Source organism: Anneissia japonica, unplaced genomic scaffold (assembly GCF_011630105.1).
Source record: "Anneissia japonica isolate Jap-2015-1 unplaced genomic scaffold, ASM1163010v1 scaffold287793_len260017_cov185, whole genome shotgun sequence".
Taxonomy (NCBI): Eukaryota; Metazoa; Echinodermata; class Crinoidea; order Comatulida; family Comatulidae; genus Anneissia; species Anneissia japonica.
This window is the reverse complement of record NW_022693789.1, coordinates 222,032-237,861: the sequence shown is the minus strand read 5'-3', so window position 1 is coordinate 237,861 and position 15,830 is coordinate 222,032. Positions and strand designations below refer to the sequence as shown.

General features: G+C 33.6%; 1 protein-coding gene across 4 annotated transcripts in view; it reads right to left on the bottom strand.

Annotated features, from left to right (window-relative positions):
- The window catches only part of LOC117100941 (myosin-7-like), a 31,169-nt gene that overhangs the window by 2,025 nt on the left and 13,314 nt on the right, over window positions 1-15,830 (bottom strand). For 2 of the 4 annotated variants that reach the window (XM_033240784.1, XM_033240787.1), the window contains 19 exons: window positions 15,572-15,681; window positions 15,318-15,381; window positions 14,978-15,099; window positions 14,296-14,370; window positions 13,677-13,867; window positions 12,339-12,472; window positions 11,740-11,795; window positions 11,594-11,648; window positions 10,510-10,556; window positions 9,253-9,378; window positions 7,502-7,558; window positions 6,128-6,210; window positions 5,477-5,612; window positions 5,242-5,358; window positions 4,657-4,759; window positions 3,358-3,449; window positions 2,184-2,260; window positions 1,464-1,668; window positions 541-632 (listed from right to left, as the gene is read on the bottom strand). In XM_033240784.1, the coding sequence (XP_033096675.1) occupies window positions 541-632; window positions 1,464-1,668; window positions 2,184-2,260; window positions 3,358-3,449; window positions 4,657-4,759; window positions 5,242-5,358; window positions 5,477-5,612; window positions 6,128-6,210; window positions 7,502-7,558; window positions 9,253-9,378; window positions 10,510-10,556; window positions 11,594-11,648; window positions 11,740-11,795; window positions 12,339-12,472; window positions 13,677-13,867; window positions 14,296-14,370; window positions 14,978-15,099; window positions 15,318-15,381; window positions 15,572-15,681 (1,942 nt within the window). The remainder of the gene's footprint in view (window positions 1-540; window positions 633-1,463; window positions 1,669-2,183; window positions 2,261-3,357; window positions 3,450-4,656; window positions 4,760-5,241; window positions 5,359-5,476; window positions 5,613-6,127; window positions 6,211-7,501; window positions 7,559-9,252; window positions 9,379-10,509; window positions 10,557-11,593; window positions 11,649-11,739; window positions 11,796-12,338; window positions 12,473-13,676; window positions 13,868-14,295; window positions 14,371-14,977; window positions 15,100-15,317; window positions 15,382-15,571; window positions 15,682-15,830) is intronic. The other 2 variants (XM_033240785.1, XM_033240786.1) reach the window with 2 other exon arrangements.

Sequence of the window (15,830 nt, the reverse complement as noted above, 5' to 3'; positions counted from 1 at the left end):
GAAACTCTCGCTGTGCAAATCGCTTGTGTCCTTGGGCAAGGCACTTTATCTACTGTTGCCTCTCCACCCAGGAGTACAAGTGGGTACCTGGTAGGTTTCAACACAACTGCGCTGATTACTAGCCGCAATATTATGGAATAATAATATAATTTAATTTAATAGTTTAATTTGGTGTTCAATGTGTTCCATATGTGTTTGATCCAATGACCGGGGTAGTAATGTGAAGGGCTTAGAGGCTTTGTTAAGGCATTAAGCGCTATATAACAATGACATATTATTATTATTATTACAAAGTGCTTTGTGTTCTTTGGCCATTGGGTTCACATGCTGAAGTGTTGCCCTCATATTGCCACAGTAGCAGGCAAGTGCCTTGCTCAAGGACACAAGCAAAGTCTCGAGGTTAGGAAACCAACCTTTCTGCTGTGCCAAACCGTTTTCATGCAATCAATTTGAGCCTGCACTTACGAACTTGCATAGATGGATGATTCATTTATATGTGAGCCACCCAAAAATATTGAGATGATTTATTATGACACTTACTCTCTTGCTCGTTGCCTTCTATAATTTACATCAAGATCAAGTGTCCGTGGTGTTGTGATGTATGCTGGGAAATGATCGATGTTTCCTATTGGCTGAAAGTCACAAATCATTCAATAAGATCATCCAGTTAAAACAAAGAATGAGCTATAAATCATGTATTTATTAGAACTTATATGATAAATGGTTAGACAATTATTTGCACACAAAATTTTAACAGATAATTTTTTATTGGTTAAGTCAAATGCTACAGAAACACAGCTTAAGAAGAAAATTCATCAATTTCTCTATGAATAATACTTTTTTTTAATTCTATTTTATTTCAAACATCATCCAGCACCTACAGTAAAGCCAATTACAAGGTGTATTAGATACATATAAAAAATACTATACAAGTGAATAATTAATTACAGTATAAACAATATTAAATTGGAAATTTTTAAAATTTTAAAAAGATATTGCATAGATAAACATCACAAAAAAGGATGAACAGAACATACGATACAATACAATCATTTTTAAATAACCGTTTTAAATTATTTTGTTTTTAAGAATGTACTGTATAAATTATTGTTTAATATACATATGACAAATGTATTTTCAGAAACAGATAGTATGAAATAAGTCAATTATCCCTCCCCATGTCATTTGACTGTCAGTATAGCTACCTCATTACTAATACACAAAGCCTTTTTCAAATTTGTAGCCAAGTCCTACATTAAACAGATAAAACCGACAGATAAACAGGGGATCATAAATAAAAAAAAAAAATAAAAAAACCAAGCAAGAAGAAATACTTAAAAGGAAAGCTGCTATTTTGGAATCAATTCAAATAATGAAATTGGCAGTGACAGTTAAAATGGGAAGGGGTGGACCGGCCCCTCATACCCCTGGATAATTATACACATAATGTGTATGCAGTGTACCTTCCATACGGGACCTCTGCTGCCTATAAGCGCAACACTTGTTCCAATTACATTGCTTGGTTTATCGGGTATTTTCAGATGCACACCGTAAGGTCCCATAGTTCGTCCATGATCCCGCCGTTGTTGTTGAGGCTTGATAAATATTAGCGTTTTGGTAATCGGTTTGATCATACTCAAACCAGTTTCTTCCTTGACAGCATCAAATCTTAAGATACAGAATTATAAGACATGGAATCAACTTGAGGGGGATGACAGCCTGCAGTGGCCTACACAATTACTGTAAGGACAAAGATGATGATGATGATGATGATGATGATGATGATGATGGTGGTGATGGTGGTGGTGATGGTGATGATGATAATACCTACAAATATGATCATTATAGGGTACTATATGATTATAATTAAATAATTATTAAATAAGTGGCAGGCCACCCACTGTGGAATGCAAATTGAAATAAAATAAAATTTAAAAAAATAAAATAAAAAATAATGTAGAAGATACTAAGTTGCGTTACTCCCAGATTCAAGAAATACCCTGGGTACACAGGCCATATAATACATGTATATATTCCTCTGGTAATGGTTTTTTAGGAGAAATTGATTATAAAATATCATAGCATGTCTAAGATCATTATAGTTTTACTAACTAATATAAGGGGGAAAATCATTGTGGTAATATACTGTATTCATTTCAAAATTTAAAAAAAAAAAATCTTACATGGCAAACATCTGTTCATACAGCTTTGTCCGTTGTACTTTAAGTTGTTCTTTCTTCTCCTGCCATTTCTTGATCGACTGCATAATTCAACAAATAATCATTAAAAATGTGTCTGAGGTCTGTGTGCTTATGTACTAACTTGTATGTGACAACTTGTATGCAAATTAATTTCACATATACAAACCAAACACCAACTAAACTCAGCTCTCGAAGCCTTAAAATGAAAGTTATTTTGGCATAAAAATCTTCATTTAACTTACTGGTTTTTTTCCCTAGAAAAGTGTAAAATATAATACAGCTTTCTATAAATTGCAATAAAGTACTGTACACAGAAAGGTCCACTGATTAATCTCAGGTAAGATAGTATAATATGATGATGATGACATAATTAATGTCGAAATATTGAATCCCGAAACGATGGCGTGCATTTCGATACTTGGAGTATGTATTATACTATCTTGTACTGTACACACTATCAATAAACAAAGTACCTGAGTTGAACATAAAATCAATTTAAAACAAAGTTATTGGGTAACAAAGACCTGAACATGATCAATTCAAAATGAATATAAAATATCTTTTAGGCCAAAAATATAGAAAAAAAAAATTAATTACAAAACAAAATACAGAAATAATGATAAAGATGTATATTATAAAAGTTGTACATACAAATTAAAAAGTTATATAAAAAAATATGTATATAAAGGTATAAATAAGTATATATAAAGTTAAATATTCAAATAGTATATGCATATAATAGAAAAATTGAATAATTTAGGGCGAGTCAAAATGCCGAGAGGTTAAGGCATGGGCACCGCAACCTATAACCATCATAACATTGGTGCTGGTTTAAACAGCACATTCACCTATGGTTCTGGTGGTGGAACAAATAATAATAAAGTTATAGATATAACGCAAAATGCTAAACAAGTCTTCTCGGATAAGGACTATAGACCGTAGGCCCATACACTGGGTTACCCTGGTGTGCTGGTCGACATAGACGAGAGTAGCTTGTACCAGCTAACCGGGTAGATCAGGCACCAAGAGACATTAGAAGAAAAGGTAGTTACTGTACAAGCTTGTCCACGCTTCGAATGCTTTGAGACTCTGGTGTAAATCCAACTATTATTATTATTAATATTATTATTATTATGAATGTTGTAGGCGTACTCACTTCCTGCATGCGTTTCTCCATCCTTGTAAGGAAGCCTTGAAGGTAACGCTCTTGCTCGCCGGTTGTCATTGAAAGTTTGTTCATCAGTTGCTCTATAAACACAAGAATATGGCATTTGAAATTATCCATGAAGGAACACCTACAGCAAAATATGATTACCTTAAATCTAATTTCTAACTACTGTACTTGCCAAATTATTTTACACAAATTTCTTCCAAAAATAATCAACGGCTAATTACATAATCCTGTTAATTGGCTTATATTGTTTCATCTTCTTTGACTTTGGGAGATAATTTTTAACTTTAATAATGTTTCTTTTCTTCTCATCTTAATGTCCATGCACAACACAGAGATGAGTGCCCTTATTATCTAATTTGTAAGTATAAAATTAGGTGGCAATGACAAGCCAAACCAGTTACTCCTTGCAAAAAAATTATTTTTAGTTATTAAACAGGGTCAGACAGTAAAATGAGAGCTATAAAATGGAGTTTAAACATACAGCTGTTCAAAGCAACAAAATGGCTGCCATAGATTCAGCCAATCAAAATACGCCTAAGAATTGATTTCAATGGTACCCTCAATTTAACATGAAAGTTTTGAGTACAGCTAAGTTACCCGTATGTTGACGCTCAAATGAGTACGATTTTGATTTTCATTCCTGAATAATCGGATACTCCACTTGGCCTCTTCGGCTAGGCTAGATTAATAATTTATTAATATTATTAATTGATTAATGAAATAATAGTTTAGTCAGAGGTGTTATGTTTGTATTGTATACTATATAAAAGCTCCATTGGATTGGATTTATTTGGTGTAAATACCAAGGATAACCCACGAAAGTCTGACTTATTTCCAGTGGGGTCCTTCTCATGGTTATTGGGCAGTACACCGGGAGACGATCCTCTACTCTTTTCCAAAGAGTGTACTGCATTCTTTAACGTGCACATGGACCATAATGCCCACGGGAACAACGTCTCATCCGAGAGACGTTGCGCTATCATAACTTGTATTTCAGCCCTCTAGCTTTGAAATACATGGAGAGCAGCGATGGGAATTGAACTGGGGACCAATAGATCTCCACAGCGCACACACAGTGGCTACCACCAGATTAGCCGACTGAGCTAAGCTGCTCTAGTGGTATTGTCTAATACAAATTAATGAGCTCTCACTCCTATATGCTAACCCAGGTGTGCATTCAATCAAAGTTCAATGTTGTGCAGTTGATGTTAATTGACAGATTGGGAAACATTTTGTCATTAACATTATTTCTGGTTTTATTAAATATTGCAATCACTATACCTTTCTGGTCCTGAAGTTTTCTGAATGTGATGTAACGCTCAAATAGTTGCCTTAGCCTCATCTCGGGTACTTCCATTGCTTGAGTTATGACATCAACAGTGATCTGTAAGATGACATATCCACATAACTATCATTAATGTACAAAATGCTATATATGCTCTGTTTGACACAGAAATTAATATATCATAAATAAGACCTAATCAAAATTTGTGAGTGCAAAATTTTTAAAACAGGTATATACAGTAGGAAGACAACACCCTACATCATCTCCCATGAGGCTAGGGTGTGCGGACGCACCCCCATGGCGGCAAATTAGTTCCAATAAGTGGGTTAAAATACTAAAATTGGCCATTTTAGTATTAAAGTTATCATTGGAATAAATATTTAGTTCCGCATTCTCAATTTTTGCACTCCCAAACCATTTTCCACCCCCCTCCCCCTGCATACCGAAAACTAGTCTATGCCCCTGTAATACCTATATATGCCATAAGGAATTTATGTCTACCTGTTTTTATAAAATAAATATTTTTCTTTAAGTATTTGTTGTTTTCAATTTCTGTACTATTAAACACTTTGAATACTCACTGTATGGAGCTCAAGTGATATTTTGTTCTCCTTCAAGGCATCTCCCAACATCTTCAAGTTTTTAAACTGGTCTTCTACCTTCAATTTCAAAGCACTAATATCTTCCTTCTTAACTGCCTAGGATAAGAAATCAAATGAAAATTGTTGTACGGGTTGTTGTACTTTAGCTTTTTGTTTAGAATTGCTTGACTATGACAATGGTACATGGAATTTAAATTGATAATTAGCTAGTTACCTGACTTGGCATAGCCTTATTGCTTTCCATTTGCATCACCAGCATCTGTTTATTACGCTCTTGTTCTGCTAAGTTGCCTCGCATCGAACGCAACTTGGAATCCCGCTGCTTCAGCTCTTTTTGGAAATCGGCTTGTCTGAAAAAGATATCAAACTATTTGTCAAATATTGAACCAGTCCAACAAGAATATCAACATAAGGATACAAACAATTAGTCAGTTAATCATTTGTAGCAATAAATACTTGGTCTCTATGCGCTTCATATTTTACAAGATAGCTTGGATGATGCCGGTGGTTATATGTATTTTTATTAATATATTTTTATATGGGTGGGTTAAAATTAAATAATAATAGTAACGATAATAATAATGGATTTCAAAACATTGCCTGTAGCTATTACTAAATTGGCACATATTTATTTGTTATTCTGGAAATGTTTGATGCTAAAAAGATGTTCCTCACTTAAGTGTGAATGGCTTATACAGTAATTAATATCAAACTATTTTAGGTGCTATTGGAAAATAGAATGCTAAGGTGAAGTTAGTTCCTTTAAATTAGTTTTTCATCAAATAACATTTCCTTTAGCTTCCAAATTTCAACAGTGCACCTCAAAACATGACAATAATTATTAATAATATAACCTGTGACCTACAATGATCTCATTTCTCTTTGAATACCACTACTGTGAAGGATTAGTTGCTTATGGCGATCCAACAGAGCCTTGTACTTCTCCTCCTAAAACAAAATTAAAGAAAATAACATTTTTTCACATTTCATTCCATAGAGTACCACAGTTGCGTCGTCACAACGTCAGGTGGCGCACTCTGTTGTCAACAGACGTTGGTTACCGTTCAATACACCTGAATGACTTCATAGGCTTTCTGGAACAGTCATTTTAAAATCTAATATTTTACCATCAAAATGTACTAAAAACACAAAAGCTCGCATTATATTAGTTATCGAAACCACTTTTAATCATTATTTAAAATTTACAAAGAAAAAGTAAGATACAACATCTTAATAATTACGTTAGAAATTCGGATCAATGGTTTGTCAGTGAGGAAAATGGCGTCAGGTTGAATGCTTCTTGCAACAATAGCAACGGAGTAGTATCACGTGGTATCGTGATGTGACACTGTAGTACTTTATATCACTCACTTATCAGCAAACATTTATATTCCTAATTGGGGACAAATGTAGATAAAATGTCTTGATGAATTTTATTTTAATAATATAATTTATCTATTGAACCATATTTTGAGTTGGTGGCCCTACAGTACAAATACAAGATACAAGTTTATTTTCATGCCATAAACCAAGCTGAGGCAAGTCAGTAAACTGGATCTGTAAAATATCTTGTTTACCATTGCTTGCAAACATATATGTTAATAAAAGGAATAAAAATTGTAGGAAATTATGAAAGAATATTGATTCCTGTATGAACGTTAATGTCCGTTTTTAATGAATGTTCATCATGGATGGATGAGATAATCTCTGATTGAAGAAGGTAGAAGTTTCAAATTAGCCATAATCATTTTAAGTTTAAATGAAAGCTATCAAAGGAACTCTTTATCTTATACAGAGTACTACACAGTGTTACGTCACGATACCACGCAATACTACTAGTCTCTATACTACACAAAATGAATTCAACCGGATGCCATTTTTCCACTGACAAACCATTGATCCGAATTTCTAACGCACTTATTAAAATGTTGTATTTTAGTTTTTCTTTGTAAATTTAAATTGATGATTAAATGTGTGTTCGATAACTAATATAATGCGAGCTTTTGTGTTTTTAGTACATTTTGATGGTAAACTATTAGGTTTTAAAATGCCTATTCCAGAAAGCCTATTCTAAACCATTAAGATTATGAAGTTAAGCAGGCGTAATAAATGGTAACCAACCTCTGGTTGACAACAAAGTGTGCCAAGTGGTGTTGTGACAACACGACTGTTTTAGTCTATAATATACTTATATGAATGGAAGTTATGAAAAAATGAGTACAATGTTGTACTTGTTTACCTGTATTCGTTTTGTTTCTGATATCAAGTATTCCAGACCATTAATCTCCTCTTGCATCTAAACAGCATAAAAATGTCAAACTAAACATTTTCACTCATTGACACAAAAAAAGGAATGAATACAGACAATACTGTGATTTGTGTAGCTAGGAAATACAACCATTTTTGGCATCGGCGGCCTCAATATTAACTAACTTCAGGCTTCCAGTTTACAGCACAATAAACATAAAAAGGGATTTCTGACACATAATCCAAAGTACTGTATGTGAATCTTTGTAGAGTGTGTGGTTTGGGAGACGTCTTGCCTGGTTGTAGAATATATCCTTATGATGTGTGGTTTTAAGGCTATTTCATCTTTTAGACCCATCGTCCATTCTAAACATTTTTTAATGCAAGGCGAGACTTTTTTTATTCCTTGTATCATACTTATTTTTTTAAAGATTATAGGACAAGGGCGGAATAAAAATAAAAATAAAATTTTGTTTTCTTATTTAGCAAATAGTTTTGCCAAAAACATCCAGATGGAGGAGAAAAAAAAAAAATTATTGATGAATATAAAATAGGATGGTTAAATGCTTCAAATTTATATAATTAGGAAGAAATATACATCTTATCTTTGGAGATTTCAAGGCAGCGGAGGGCGTAATAAAAATAAAGAAAAAATTTTTTTCCCTTTAATTTCCACTTTTTCGTGGCGGTGGGTGCGCTAATTGGCCAAAAATAAAATTTTATTTTTATTCAAAATCATTAATATTTGCAGTCGACAGATTCACTGAACAAGGTTTAAAAAAAGTCTCGCCTAAATTGCAGAAAAATTACTTTTCTATAACAATATTATTAGGCCTATAATCAGGAAATTTGCGCCTCTATTGGAAACATTTATCAGCTGCACTCTTGGTCATAACAGCCCTGTTGTGATCAGGTAGTTGATCTCTGGTGCTGATTTTGGCCATTCTGAGTGGTGCTCTGTTTCCTGCATGGCTGTTTCAGGAGAGAGATGCGTCATCTACAGTCTGATGATGTTCTTTTTAGTTAAGCTGATTTTTCTTAGTTGTTTTCATGTCTTCCAATTTTATTGTAATTTTTAAAATTTACCTTTATGTTTTTAGGATGCACCGCCCTTGTGGTTGTGTGCCACTGATTAAAAAATGCATATCCAAATAAATTATTATAATTTTATTAATATTACTTTTAACCAAAGAGTATAGAATAGCAAGAGGTCCACCTATCTCTATTTTGCATGAACACAGCACACAATGAAACAAAAAATGTAGTAATACCATAAGATGGGCCCCTAATTCAAATAGCTATATTCGAACATGCGTTGAGTAGATGCAGCACACGTTCGATATGAACGACTTTTACATGTATATCATTTCTCTTGAAGGATTCCCTCTAGTTCATGGTAGTAGATTTTCAAGGAATCTGTTTCAAGGTAGCCCTGACAATCGGACCTCTTGCCAATTTGTACTCTAATAATAATTCTTAAAATTATTATTATTGCTATTTTTATTTTCATCACATCATCATCATCATATCATCAGTATTACATCTTTATCACAATCTTACATCATCATCATCATCATCATCATCATCATCATCATCATCATCATCATCATCATCACCAAAAAATTGTGATCTTCATGATAGCCATCACCATCACATCATCTTTATCATTATCACTCTCATTTTAACAACTCTGTTTGATAATTTTTTTCCATTTTATATATTGCAAAGTAAGTAGCCACTCACCTTGTTGACTTTTTCATTAGCTTGAATATTTTCCTTTCTCAGTCGCTCTTTCTCCTCATCAGCGGTTCCATCATGCGCCGGTGATGATCCACGTTTAGGTGCTAAGGCTTCCTTCAACTCAATGCGCTTAAAAAGAGAAAGAATTTTTTGTTTGTAAATTCCTAAAGAACTGCAAGAGATCTGACTGTTGGGGTTTCGTTGGAACGCAATCCCTTCTCAAAAAAAGTACTATCACGAACTGGAGGGCATCCTTCAAAAGAACATAAAAGGCATTTGTAAATAGGCAGCCCCCTATCTTGTGGTAGTAATTTTTTTTAACATTCATTGCATGCATACATAATCAGGGCAGTCGGACCTTTTTGCAGTTCTACACTCTTTGATTTCTCTCTTAAAAAATTTGACTTTAAAAACTCTCATTTAAGTATTCGGCCGCTCTGTGGCAAAACAATGTAAATTGAAATTTTCACTTTTGGAGAAAAATAGAGTTAAAGTTTGCATGTTCGAAACTTTGCAATAAACTGTCGTACCCTTTTGAAATTTTACAGGATTGTGTATCAATAGACACTGTAATTATATGTGAAATTTTCATTAAAACCGTTTGCTTATTGCAAAGTTATTAGCAATAATTTACAGATAGGTTGTTTTGCCTTGGAAATGTATCAGGTTCGGTATTGTTGCAAGTAAGACATATTTTTGGAATTTATCCTGTTTGGGGCAATCATATGCATTAACAAGCTTGTTAAGATTATTGATATAAAAACACTAATAACCATTCGATTTTGCCTTACTAAACTCCATCAGCTCAAGAAAATATTTGAATACCATTCTGAGGCAAAACAACGTATCTTCATCCTAGATACGTTGTTTTACCCCGTAATCTTGTAGTTACGTGGTTTTGCCATTGAAAACCACTAGATTTTAAGATTTGTGGTGCTATATCCAAAACGAATCATTATTGAGATCTGAACTTTTCACATGTAATTCAGACGTGTTTAATATACTCCCAAATAATAATATCTCAAAATCGACAAAAATGTCAGTTACATTGTTTTGCCTTGGGATGGCCGTATTGTTTTTATTAATACAGTCACAAGAAATGTTGGTAATCTGAAAAGAATCCGTGTTCGACATGGTACAATCATAGTTATATAAAGCAGCCTATACTTTACTATTGAACAAGAACATATATTATTTTTTAAAGGAAATTAGATGGTTTAAGTAAAGATATTAAATTGTAAAAGTTATGGGTTTATTTACCTTGTTCATCAATGCTTGAGAAATCTTTATTTCTAATGATACAAGCACTGAAATCAAGAAAACGTTAACACATCCATAAGATTTTTGTTGCATTTAAACTTGCCAGCATGGTGTACTGTATTTCTTTTTTTCATTGTCTGTTGCCTGCACTAATTACATTCTATTATTTATTGGCTATTATTTTGGTTACTAAGTTTATATTCATCAAACGCATTTTCACAAGTTGCGCTGTATACTTTCTGATATATTGCCTACCTGATGCCTCATTTTACATACAATTCCTCATTTTACATACAATGTACGGTAATGCATTCCTTTCTAGGCCTAAAGTAGATGGTATTTGCTATTCTGTGGCTGAAACATCCGACTGTCATTGACTGAGAACACTGTCTGTTATTATAATTATATTCTAATAATGTATTGTCCATTGTTTTATGTTACTTACCGCATCGTCCAACATGCTACTTAATGAATTATATATTGCTACATACTACTTACAGTACATACTAATCCATTGTCTATTGCTACATGCTACTTACATTCTATGCAATGTCTATTGCTACATGCTACTTACATTCTATACACTGTCTATTGCTACATGCTACTTACATTCCAACTATTGCTACATGCTACTTACATTCCAACTATTGCTACATGCTACTTACATTTTAATTCATTGTCTATTACTACATGCTACTTACATTCTAATGCATTGTCTATTGCTACATGCTACATACATTCTATACACTGTCTATTGCTACATGCTACTTACATTCCAACTATTGCTACATGCTACTTACATTCTAATTCATTGTCTATTACTACATGCTACTTACATTCTATGCAATGTCTATTGCTACATGCTACTTACATTCTAATTCATTGTCTATTACTACATGCTACTTACATTCTAATTCATTGTCTATTACTACATGCTACTTACCTTCTAATGCATTGTCTATATTGCTACATGCTACTTACATTTTAATGCACTGTCTATTGCTACATGCTACTTACATTCTAGCAATTGTCTATTGCCACATCTTATATTCAAATGCATTTTCTATTGCTACATGCTACTTACATTCTAATGCATTTCCTGACATCATATTTAGCTTGATTTTTGTGTCTGTTGGCTTCTGAAATTAAATCATTTCATAAATTTTAGGGAGTTGTACTTTCAGTGTATCTTCTCGAATTATAATATGAGACAGTTGCGGAGATACTTACTTCATCAACTGGTAGATTGTGTTGCAATTTCACTTCGTGTGCCAAATCCAGCAGACCTTGTCAAATATTGAAAATCATGAAGTGTTAGATGACCATTTGCAATCCACACAAAAAAATATATCTATTATAAAACGAACAGGCTTACATACAACTATAAGTTTACTGTTTCAATATACACTGTTTGGTAAACAGAAAGGCTAATTCATGTTAGCGGATTCAGAGGAGAAAACAATGAACATGTAACTTCTTCCCCTTCTTATGAATGTTTCAATTACACTTTTGGTTTCCAGTTCAATTTTCATTGTTGCTATCCTTGTGTTTTAGCTGGAGGACTGAAATGCTTGTTACAACAGCACACCATCTTTCAGATGATGTTTATGCCATTGGTCCCACATGCATTATGGCCCAAGTGCACGAAACCCTTTTTTGAAAAGAGTAGGGAATTGTCTCCCAGTGTACTGCCTAATCACCACCAGAAGGACTCCACTGAAAGTTATGTCTTCTTCAAACTTTTGTGGGTTACCTTCATCTGAATAGGTCCATCCATCTATCCATTTTTAAACAGAAATCAATTGACAGGTAAAAAAAAAAAATGTTACCTTCTTTTTCAAAAATATTGACTAAGCTGTCTTTGAAATGGTTGATTGCACGCAGTAGGTGTAAGCTAACACGATGAATGCCTGCCAGTTGCACCTTCATATCCTGTTCTTGCTTCCTTAATGTAGCATCACATCTTGAAATTAAAAAGTATACTGGTTACACAATCATGCTAATCAATTTTATGTATCATTGATAGCTTTAGAAAAAGTTAAAATGTACACCCCAGCCTTTGCCAAAAACTGTGGTGTATCACATGAGTGAGAGTAACCCCAATTTATGCCTTAACGTGCCACCAAACAGGCATAATCCTAAAACTTCGTCAAAATATTAAAATAAATATTGGATATTGTTTTTAAAATTATTAATCAACCACCTCCTGTATAAACTATACTTTCACATGGCAGCGGTCTCACTTTTCCCAAAAATCGGTTATGCCTTCTGCACTTCCGCATGCAAGAATCTCCCGGAAAATAACCCATCTCCTGCAGGTTCACGTGTATTTGCATACTTTACTACTTTATTATCAATTGTTTCCCTGCTGTCAGTGTGAATGGGAAATCACCATACATAGCAAAATACAATTACATTGTTAAGAAAGCTCATTTTAACAGATCTCCTGTATCCTGATTCTTCCCAATTGGGACCTCTGATATGGAAAGATTTTGAACTTCAGTAGGGAAATATTTGTAAATCTATGATTAGCAAGTTATTATAAATATCTTTGAGCCAGCCCTTCACTGGCTACCATACAATTCCTAGGAGTAAACATGTGTTTACTACTGTAAGAAACAGAAAAAGTGTGCTGTTTTACAGGATTCTGACCGAGTACTCCTGCAAATGGAAGACACAAACTCATTCCCTACTGAAGTTAATTCTTAACCATGTCAGGCGTCCCAAATGGGAAGAATCAAGATGAGAGAGAGCAGCTTAGCTCAGTCAGCTGAACTGGTGGTAGCCACTGTGTGTGCGCTGAACTGTGGAGATCTCTAGGTCCCCGGTTCAATTCCCATCGCTGCTCTCTATGTGTTTCAGCTGGAGGGCTAAAATACAAGTTATGATAGCGCACCGTCTTTCGGATGAGACGTTTTAAGCTGTTGGTTCTGTGTGCAATATAGCCCATGTGCAAGTAAAAGAACGCCGTACACTCATCGGTAAGGTAGGAGATTGTCTCCAAGTGTGCTGTCAAATTCACCAACAGAAGGACCCCACTGGAAACAAGTCTTCGGACTTTGTGGGTTATCCTTGGTGTGATTCTCACCAAATATACTCCTATCCTCCGATATTAAAAACATATAAAACTGAAGAGCCATCTTGGTAATACAAAAATTATAACATACCTCTGCTTCTCCTTACTCAAATGGTCTTGAAGTTTATGTATTTCCAACTCATACTCGGCTTTTATACGCGACACCATGTGACGGTAGTCAGTCGGGGAATTTGGAGCTGCTGCCGTTTCAATTGGTGATGGCAAGGCAGCAGCAACTGAACGTTTCTTTAACTCTGCAGTTAGCTCCGTTACTTTCAGTTCCTAAATAAAAAAAGTCAAAACTTCCTTATCATACTAAAAATTATATTTGATACATTTTGCAGTATATTACTTTCAAAAACAAATGTCAATAGGGTTAAGAATGTTCTACTAATAAAGTTTTAATAATAAAACAATAATAAACATTATATAAGTGATAATATTTTCATCAACAACAACAACAGGAATAATAACAATAAAATAAAATAATATATAATTTTAGAATATATAAATAACACTACTGTTAAAAATATGGATTACTGACTGTGTCATAATATTAATGCAAACTAGTAACAAAAACAAATATAATATATTTATATAATAATATTTATATATACATAAATTTATGAATTTGAATCATTATTATGTTTTAGAAAAGTATATTTTATCACCAAATTGCTGAAATTTAAATGACAAAAGCTTGTTCTTACAAGAACACTTATCATGTCAACCTTGGTCTGCAATTCACTTTGTAATTTGCGAATATCTTCCTCCAATTTATCAATCTATGAACAAAAACAAAAATTAAATGAAATATACTTTTACTTGCCCTCTATCATATTTGAATAAACATGGTATTCTTTATTATTACTAGCAAATAAAACCCTTAGTAATTTATATTTTAAGATGGTTCATGTATATAGGTTGGAGGCTGCAGGGAGTGTGGACAACCCCTTCCCAGCAGGAAAATAGTTGCACTAAGTGGTTTAAAATACTATAAGTGATTATTAAGTTTTCATTAGAATAGAGATTTTGTTCCGCAATCTCAATTTTCGCAACACCATCCCCCCTCTCCAGGCCGAAACCAACCAACAGGACAACTTGTTTGTATTGTAACAGCAGAACTATATTCTATGTTGTTTATGAAACAATGACAGTAAAAGATGAACAAAACTGTCCAGGAGAGTGTAAATATCTTTATTATTTGGTTTATCGAGTCTTCTTCAAGAATCTGTAGCTCCCTCCGCAACAATAGGGCATTGGCTAGTTACACCGGCAGTAAAGCAATTTAACGATTGGTGGTTTTCTCGGGTGCCAAAACCTCATGCATCAATGAATAAACAACAGTAAACTTAATAATTACAAAAAAATATTATTAAAGGAAATAGTTACTTCAGCTCTGTAGTCATTGATGCGTTGCGTGTACTGCTCACGTAATGACTCCTGTCGACTGTTTTTTGCCTCGGTGTCCTGAACTGTTATGTTCAACTGTTTCTCATACTCGTGTTGCTTGTCTAAAAAAGATATTTTAAAGATCTTAGACAGCCAAAAATATATGCAAGATTTTATATAAATATAGTCCTGCTGAATATGATTATATTAATAATGTAACATAGTTGGATTTATATAGCACTTTATACTGAAGTCTGAGAGCGCACGAGGTGATTCACTATGCAGTAGATTTATTTATTTTTTAAACAATGGAATGATCTATTTCTAACACCGCACTAACCTAATGCATTATCTAATTGCCTCTCTAAGTTTTCTATGACTACTTTCAACTTCTCAATGGTATCCTAAAAAGTAAACAGAACAGAAAATCATATTGAATGAAATAATATTTTACCTCTTTCTACAGTAAATACATTTATTGGTTAAATTCAAGTAGGTTGAATGATTGGTTGTCTTGGGGTTTAGTGCATTTTTGTTGACATTCTGTTTGTAAATATGTATCTCCAAGACCTACACCATGCAAATTACACTCACCTCATGTTCTTGGATAACGGCACGTAGTTCTTCAATCTCTTTTGTCATTGTTGCAATAATTTGGGACATTCTATCTTCAAAGATTCTCAACTCTTCTGCTGCTTTTTTATCTACAGCAGAATGAAGACAGCGATGTAAAATTGTTTTAATAAATTATATGATTGCTCTGGCCATCATCAGGAGAATGAGAAAAGTGAGTTCTGGTGTTGGTCTCAAATAAAGATGGTGATAGTCTGTGATCCACTGTTATCCACTATAT